The following is a 9,292-nucleotide window of genomic DNA, read 5'->3' as shown; positions in this document are numbered from 1 at the left end:
TAAGGCGTGCTCTCATGTCCAGAAATGACTTTCGTTTTCGCGCCGTCGTTTTCGCTAAATCTGGAACGATTAGAATTTTTTTATCCTCAAACTTCAGATCAGAGATGGATCTTGCCGCTGTTAAAATTTGTAGAGCCTGAGGGTAGCGCAAAAGTTTTGCCACGATGCCACGTGTGAATCCTTGTTTTAAAGAAGATGGCGTCCTGTGGGCTCGTTCAAATTGTAGAGGTGAGTCGAGTGGCAAGTGTAGGATTTTCGGGAGTTGATCAGCCAGAAATTTAGTGAGATCTGATCCTTCCGCACATTCCTGTAAACTGATAATTCTTATATTATTTCGCCGATTGCGATTGGAAAGATCCTCCAGCTCTTGATCCAGCTTTTTAAAACGCTGTTGCACACGTTCCTCAAACTGTGCCGAGGAAAGCGCCGCCATGTCTGCTCTAGTCTCTAACGCCTCGACACGCGTTTTACAAGATTCGAAGGAGACTGAGAGTGAGTTTATTTCTCCACGCATTTCGCATGTTATATCATATTGTTTTGTTATGAGATCTTTTAAAGCGCGGATCTCGTCCAGTACGATGTCAGAAGAGTCTGTGTGATGTTTACTCACCGGCGGTTTCTCTGGCGACGGAGGATCATGTTTTAATCTTTTCGATCCCGACGATTGTGCTGGTTGTAAATCTGTTTTACCAGATTTATTCACTGCCATCTCGGCTTTAAGATGGTATATTGATATACCTAATCTGTGGAGATTAGCACTTGCTCCGCTTCGATGATTTAGTTTTTAAGGAGGAGAGAAGAGATTATGCTGCCACCTTGCTCTCCAGCTCAATAGCGCCCCGAAAGGGAGGATTAATAAAACTAAAGTCCATAAGCTGATTGCTTCTGCGTCAGTTAGGTGGGACCCTGATAAGTGGGATGGGGATATTTGGGACTCTTCCTCTTCGGAGGATTGGGATGATTGCCCCGGGGGACCTCACTGTCCGGACCCTGAAATAGACCCGCCATCTGTAATAAAAAGAATGCAGCCCATTACAAGAAGGAAAGAGGTTACAAGACATGGTCCGGACATGCAGCCTAGGAGGGATAATAACGGACAGCCCGTAGTGGTTCGGGATGTGGATGGGGAACCCATAATACAAGATGGGCATGCAATATATGAGATGGAGCCAGTTCCACATGTTGAAGGGAGATCAAGTTTAGAAGACTTTACCCAAGCAGAGGTGGATGATATTCTAACCCGTTTTAGACAAAGGCCGGGGGAAAGGGATATGAAATGGCTAGTTCGCTTATATGAACAAGGCGCCACTGGAGTGTCGTTAGATGCTAAAGATATAATTCGATTTATTACAATTAGCAGGGATCAGACGGTAACAAAAAAAATACGAACATATTTTACTGAGAATCCCCAAGGCGGGACTATCACGTTATTAGGGGTAATAGCCATTGCATTTCAGGAAAAGTACCCTAGTGAATCAGATATCCCGGTAAATGAGAAGCTCTGGTTCACTTTAAAAGATGGAATAGAGAGGGTGAAAGAAGAAGCAATGCGAGGTAATCTAGCAATTTTAGATGGGTTGGATGACCCATTGTATGCCCCTTTGACCACAAGTATCCGAAATCGGATCTTAAAAACCACCCCTCCTGCATATAAAGCAGTAATGATGACTTTATTATTGTCATTAATGGAACAGCCGTTGGCCACCTTGGTAGACAGGATGGGGGAGTTACAGGACATGGGGGATTGGGAGAATAAGGAAGAAAAACGAAGACCCCCCCCATATAATAAGAATGCGGGTGGCAATACCGGGAGTAGTGACACAGCTCGGGTATCGAGGAAAGAGATGTTTCAGGCATTGTTGAAGGCAGGGGTAAGTAAAGATCAAATAGATGGAAAAGATACACAGGTGTTGTGGAAACTATATAAGCAGAAAGTGTCTAATAGGAAGGTTTCCAAGGAAAAGAAAAAGGGTGGGGAGGCCACCCCGGATTGGGAACAGGATTCCCAATTATATCCATGGCAAGAATTAGCTGCGGCAGTGGCAAATAAAATACAATTACAACTGGAACCTACTGCACCCTTCCTACCGTCAGAACGGGGGGAGGATTCTGCATAGGTAGCCAGCCAAGCCCCCATGTGGGATAGGAGGGATGAGCGACCTTATGTAGATCTGAGCGTTCACTGGAAAGGGGGAAATGTACAAAGGGTAAAAGCCCTTATTGATACGGGGGCGGAGGCTACGTTAATTTATGGAAATCCTTCTAAATTTAAAGGTCCATGAGTAAGAATTTCGGGCCTGGGGGGGAAAGTGACTGAGGGGGTACAAACCACAGTAACGTTAAAAATAGGGAACCTACCTCTTCGAAAATATCCTGTACTTGTGGTGCCTATTCCTGAATATATCATAGGAATTGATATATTGAAGGGAATGACCCTATATTTACAGGAAGGGAAATTTGCATTTGGAGACAAACCTAGGCGAACACTGCAGATGTGCCCGGTAATTGTGGGGAAGGTAAAGATGACACCGGTACATATTCCTCCTGCCACAAAACTGGTAGCTTTGAAACAATATAGGATACCAGGGGGGCATACAGAAATTACTCAGACCATTAAAGAAATGGTAGAAGCAGGGGTAATGCGGCCCGTCACTACAGCATGGAACAATCCAGTGTGGCCTGTAAAGAAAAGTGATGGAGCATGGAGAATGACTGTGGATTACAGGGAGTTAAATAAGTTTACCCCTCCTTTAATGGCTGCGGTTCCTGACACTGTAAGTATAATCGAGGGGATTCAAGCACATGAGGGAACATGGTATGCAGTCATTGATTTAGCAAATGCATTTTTTACCATCCCTATTGAGGACCGGGTTCAGGACCAATTTGCTTTTACATGGTTAGGAAGGCAGTATACCTTCACTCGGTTACCACAGGGATGGATACATAGCCCCACCATATGTCATCGGGTTGTGGCAGAACATCTCGATGAATTTCAGCTACCTAATAATATGCAACTGTCACATTATATAGATGATATTATGATTCAAGGGACAAGTGAAACACAAGTGAGAGATCAATTGGAATTTCTGATTGAACATATGAAACAAAAAGGATGGGAAATAAATCCAGCAAAGGTGCAGGGACCTGCCCAAACAGTAAAATTCCTAGGAATACAATGGAACAGGGGACACAGGGAAATCTTTCCAAAAGTAAAACAGAAGATTTTGGATTTTCCAACTCCTAGAACTAAGCAGGAGATGCAATCCTATATTGGATTGTTTGGATTTTGGAGGCAACATATACCTCATCTAGGGCAGCTTTTAAGCCCGTTATATAAAGTAACCCGTAAGAAATATGAATTTAAGTGGGAGGAAGAACAGCAAATAGCATTTGAAGTAGCAAAAGAAGCTATTCAGACAGCAGTAGATTTGTGGCCACTGAGACAAGAAAGTGTAGAGTTACATGTTTCAGTAGATAATGATTATGCCAATTGGTCACTATGGCAAAAACAGGATGGGAAGCGAGTCCCACTAGGTTTTTGGAATAAGAAAATGCCGGAGGCAGGCGAAAAATACATACCTTTTGAAAAACAGTTGCTAGCCTGTTATTGGGCTCTGGTAGAAATAGAACAAATAACGTTGGGACATGATGTCCTGATGAGACCTCAGATACCAATCATGCAATGGGTTATGTCTAATCCCAAGACTAATCGTGTGGGGCATGCACAAGAGCAAAGTATTATCAAATGGAAGTGGTATATATCTCAGAGGACAAAGGTGGGGGAAGGAGGAGTAGCTTCCTTACATGAGAAAGTGGCATTGGTACCTTTAAATGCCAATAACGATACGAAACCAGTGCCCTTCCAAACACATGAGTCTCCAGTCAAATGGGGTCAGCGGTTTGATCAATTGACAGAGGTACAGAAAAAACATGCTTGGTTTACTGATGGATCAGCCAAATACTTAGGAGGGGTACGAAAATGGAAGAGTATCGCCTTCAATCCAATGACGGGGGTTACATTATCAGCAGATGGGGAAGGAATGAGTAGTCAATATGCTGAACTCATGGCGGTAGCCCTGGCATTAAAAAAGGAACAAGGTGGGCAGTGTCACATTTTTACCGACTCTTGGTCGGTAGCCAATGGGTTAGCTACTTGGCTAATGGGATGGAAGCAACATGATTGGCTGATTCATGGAAAAGAGTTGTGGGGCAAACAGATATGGCAGGACATAGAAGAAATAGTTTAGGGAACTATCGTGACTGTGTTCCATGTTGATGCACATATGCCTGTTGACTCACTTGAACGACTGTTTAACTCCCAAGCAGATGCAGCAGCCACCATTGCTAATGTAACCACGAGCACAGATGGAGCAGAAACGCTACAATGGTTGGAAGGTACGGCCATTTGGGCTCATCAAAAAAGTGGACACCTTGGAGAAAAAGCCACTTACAGGTGGGCGCAGGAAAGGGGGATACCTCTGACTATGGACATTATTAAACAGGTAATTGGTAAATGTCCAGTTTGTCAGCATATACAGAAGAGGGAGGTGCCACACACAGTGATGGGACACATAGGCCGGGGTAAATTACCCGCGCAAATTTGGCAAATGGATTTCATAGGACCATTGCCGGAGAGTAGGAAGTGTAAATATATGTGTACCGCAGTAGACACCTATTCTGGACTTTTGTTAGCATTCCCATGTGTCGCTGCCACCCAATGGAGTACCTTACGTACTTTAGAATTAATTATTCAGTATTATGGAATGCCATTACAAATACAGACTGATAATGGATCACATTTTACAGGACAACAAGTGAGGGAATATGCTGTTAAAAACAACATTGAATGGGTATATCATATGCCCTATTATCCTCAGGCCGCAGGTTTAATTGAAAGAATGAATGGTTTGTTAAAAGGGGCGCTTAAAAAAAAAAGTTGACAAAAAAAAATGGGGATTATGGGCAGTGGCGAGACAATCTCTCTGCCGCCTTACAGTCCTTAAACAATAGGCCCCTTACGGAATCTACTACTCCTTTAATGAGAATGTTAACCCCAAATTTGACCATAGGTAAAATAACGGTAGAAACAATAGAGTATTGGAAAATAGATCAGAAAGCATTAGTACCATACCGAGGGACGTCGGAATCTGCAGGACTTGATATACATGCCTTGGACATGAGTGTATTAGGGCCATTAAAAGTCAAGGTTTTAAGGACCGACCTAGGAGTTAAAATTCCGAAAGAACATTATGGGCAATTGGCAACCAGATCCAGCTATGCCTCAAAAGGAATAACTGTCTTGGGAGGGGTAATTGATGCTGACTATCAAGGGGAGGTTAGGGTAATACTAATTAACTTAGGTGCGGAGGATGTAATAATAGCACAGGGAGAAAGAATTGCACAACTGTTGCTAATTCCTATATATATAGCTCCGGTGAGAGAAACCACAGCTCCTACAGAATTGACGGTTAGGGGGGCAAAAGGGTTTGGATCCACAAATACTGTAAATGTTGGGGCCAAAATATGGATTAGCAACCGAAATGGTCCCCCCTCTCCCGCTGAAGTGATAGCAGTGGGACAAGACCGTACGCTATTGATAATGAGGCCCGGTGTAGAAAAATGGGAATATGTCCCACAGGAGAAATGTTACCTACGGGAGTAATACTGTGTTTAATTTTACAGGAAACCCTAATCGTCCTATGCGTATTCACAGTCCTTGGTATCGTATCTTTGGGTCACGTAGAAGGATGGACTCCGGCTAGGCGTCTGGTTTTGGATGACAATGCTCGATTTCAATGGGGATGGAGAAATGCTACCAGCAGACGACAACAGGAAAAGTTTAGTTGTGAAAAAGGACAGAGATGTACAATAGCTAACATCACAACTAATGTGGACATATGGAAAGGCCCTCACAATGACAGAAGAGGGTATATCTTTTATGCCCTATATCAGAGTCAAGTAGTGGTAAATGTCACTGCCCATGTGTCAATTCTATGTTGCTTAAAGACTGTGTTCCCAGAATTAAATACGAAACAGAAATGGCAGGCAGTACAAAATTGTAGCACCTGGAATGGAACTGTGTTGCATCTGACATTAGAAGACCCCAAATATTTTGTATGTACTAATGCATCTCTTATTAAGAATCGTACTACATGGGCAGATTATATTATCTTTGTAAATATAGATTCTGCAAAAATTGATCCAGGGCAGGTTAAACGATTACCGTCAACATGTGAAATGGTGGGTCAGCATGCGGAACAAACACGTGTACAATTTAAAATTACCTTTCCTCCCTCTAGTCGATGTAGATATAGGAGAGCCTGGTATGATACTATTTTGGGAGGATTTGGAACTATTACCGGGACAATAAACAGTTATGATATAGAATCTTTAGCAAATAGGCTGCATAACGCTGGAAGTAAAATTAATGATGCTTTAATTATACAAGCTAATTGGATGCCTACTATTTGGTACCCAATGACACTAGCAGCTGGCGTGGATAACGATATGTTAGATCTTTTTAATGCTAGTAATTCTCTAACCTTCCTTGTAGATACTAATATTACTCACATAATCAATTGGACTATATGTTCTTTGCAAACATTACAGCAGCAACAACAGAAAAATGTCTTTCAAACACAACTTTTGACAGCAAATGAACAAGTGTGGAGGGCCGTCTTTTCTGATGTAATCCGTGCAGGCCATTGGCTACAAATACCTAGTTCAAAGATAAGGTGTGAGGAAACCCTATGTCAAGGATATTTTACTATTTACAATGTAACCAAACAGAGTATAATGTGTAAATACATAGTGATGCCTTTACTAATTGGGTCAGCTCCTAATCAACACTTTTGGACCCCCACCTTTTATGGACAGGTGATAGATATGTATAATCGTACTCATGATTTAACTTTTTGTGATAACACTTTAAGTGGAAAAGTTTGTAAATTACAATGTGCTGTATATGAACCATGTTTATTGCAAAATACTGTAAACAAATGTGAATGGACTATTATGCCAATAACCTATAGGTATATGGTCGAAATAGCACCACAGGTGGTATGTGTAGTAACTGATCAACCAGTGATACCAGGAATGGCAGTGCCTTTTGCGGGATGTATTCATAACATTTCAGTATTGCACTGGGAAAATGACACATTCATATTAACTTCCGATGTGGATAAGAATGTGGCTATCATTTGGAATAGCACTAAATGGGATGTTCCAAATTGGGATTTAAATTTGACCAGATTTAAGCAAATATTAACTCAATCAACCAAAATACAGAGTGCCATCCGATACCTAAATCAAAGTATTATGGCTCATCAGCTTACCACCACTATTGCAGCAGATTCGATAGTGGCAATAGGATCAGGAATAGCTGATGCTACTTCACATCATTGGTGGGATATATTTTTAGGATATTCACCTTCAGCCAGAACGACTCTGGATTGGATCATCCATCCTCTGTTAATAGTTGTTATTCTGGTAATAATTTTATCTATCTGGAATTGTTATGTGGCATATGGCATTTGTTGTAAACAACAAAAAGTGATGATGGTTACATACAACACTCATTGTTAAGGACCGAATGTGATACGAATGGGATATACCTGGTGGCTGAGAGTGGTATTGGTAACAATGACTGTTTAAGAAACCATCTGCTACTAAAAGGGGATCCTAATACCAAATAACAACTTGTTTTTTTAAAAGGGGAACTAGAGTTCAGAAAGATACCTTGCAGCTGGCGAGCCAGATTTAGTCAAAACAGGATATGGATGACTTAATCGAGAGAAGGGGGGAAAAAGCAGGATGTGCATAAATGGTTTGTGACATGCTCATGTTTGAGCACATACACAAACTGGATTCTGACCATAATTTGAGCAATAAAGTGCCTAACTTGTTTGTGACATGCTCATGTTTGAGCACATATACAAACCGGATTCTGACCATAATTTGAGCATAAAAAGACAGGCAGAACTCAGTGGAATCGGGACTTCTCCACTGCTGACGAGCCGTGTGATGCTGAAATGAGATAAATGTGCTGCCTCTGATGTTCGCTGGTCCCCCGACAACGGAGTGATGATACAATATATGGTAACAAATTATTGATTCCTTACTGCATGATTTCATTATTATAAAATTGTATGAATAAACCTATATTATGCTTTCAGTTCTCTGTGTATGCTTTTAATTTTCCCAGTCAGAGAGCTGGTGAGGGGAAGGGAAAGTTGGATATAGCATTACCCTAAGAATAATAGCATTACAGAGAGTCATTTGGAAAGCTGGGAACCCATAGATATTCCCTCTGATGCAGCTTCCTGTTTCCGCCTGAGCACATGGTGGGGTGGGGCGGGGCATGGGGGCCCAGTGTACTTGGGTGCCTAGGGTCCCTCGACGAATTAATCCTGCCCTGGCCATGATTAGTTTTAAGCAGTTATAAGTCAAAATTTTTTAATTTTATTATGAATAAAATATTAATTCATTTAATTGTATATTTCAGAGACTACATCGCCCGAATTTAAAAATCTTTTTTGAAATGCACTGCCGGTTCCCTGAAGCAGGACTGAAACGTGTCACTTCGGAACCTGCAAGCTGAAAGATAGAAACATAGAAAATATAGAAATAGATGGCGGATAAGGGCCACGGCCCATCTAGTCTGCCCACCCCAATGACCCTCCCCTACCTTTCTCTGTGAATAGATCCCACGTGTCTATCCCATTTGGCTTTAAAATCAGGCATGCTGCTGGCCTCAATAACCTGAAGTGGAAGACTATTCCAGCGATCAACCACCCTTTCAGTGAAAAAGAATTTCCTGGTGTCCCCGTGCAGTTTCCCGCCCCTGATTTTCCACGGATACCCCCTTGTTGCCGCGAGACCCTTGAAAAAGAAGATATCTTCTTCCACCTCGATGCGGCCCATGAGATACTTGAACGTCTCGATCATGTCACCCCTCTCTCTGCATTCCTCGAGTGAGTACAGCTGCAACTTATCCAGCCATTCTTCGTACAAGAGATCCTTGAGTCCGAAACAATTGTTTCCCACGTACTCACCTTTATAGGACCCCCAGGGACCCCTGAAGAAGACTTTTTGTCGAAACGCGGACTGTGTTAGGTCCTGTATCCCTAGTGGCCTAGGTCCTTTAAGGCTCTTATGTGGATGATTCACTTTTATGTGGATGGAATTATTTTATGTGGATGATTTTAGTGTACCTTTGGAACTTTGATACTTTCAAATAAAGTCCATTTGGGAACATTGTCACTCCACAGAGTTTATTGGTTTTCTCTGGATT

At 42.1% G+C, this 9,292-nt stretch overlaps 1 protein-coding gene across 2 annotated transcripts; it reads left to right on the top strand.

Moving 5' to 3' along the window:
• The first annotated feature begins 4,383 nt into the window (after window positions 1–4,383).
• Window positions 4,384–7,958, top strand: LOC117348606. 2 transcript variants are annotated; one of them, XM_033920918.1, is made up of 2 exons: window positions 4,384–4,453; window positions 5,683–7,958. In XM_033920918.1, exons 1-2 carry the CDS (start codon window positions 4,385–4,387, stop codon window positions 7,582–7,584), a joined length of 1,971 nt encoding a protein of 656 aa, XP_033776809.1. In that variant the 5' UTR covers window position 4,384; the 3' UTR covers window positions 7,585–7,958. The 2 variants fall into 2 exon arrangements, with proteins under 2 accessions (XP_033776809.1, XP_033776811.1); XM_033920920.1 differs by having other exon boundaries at window positions 4,422–4,502.
• Window positions 7,959–9,292: the final 1,334 nt, after the last annotated feature.

This window comes from Geotrypetes seraphini, chromosome 14, assembly GCF_902459505.1.
Source record: "Geotrypetes seraphini chromosome 14, aGeoSer1.1, whole genome shotgun sequence".
NCBI classification, from domain to species: domain Eukaryota; kingdom Metazoa; phylum Chordata; class Amphibia; order Gymnophiona; family Dermophiidae; genus Geotrypetes; species Geotrypetes seraphini.
This window is presented reverse-complemented; position numbering and strand designations above follow the sequence as displayed.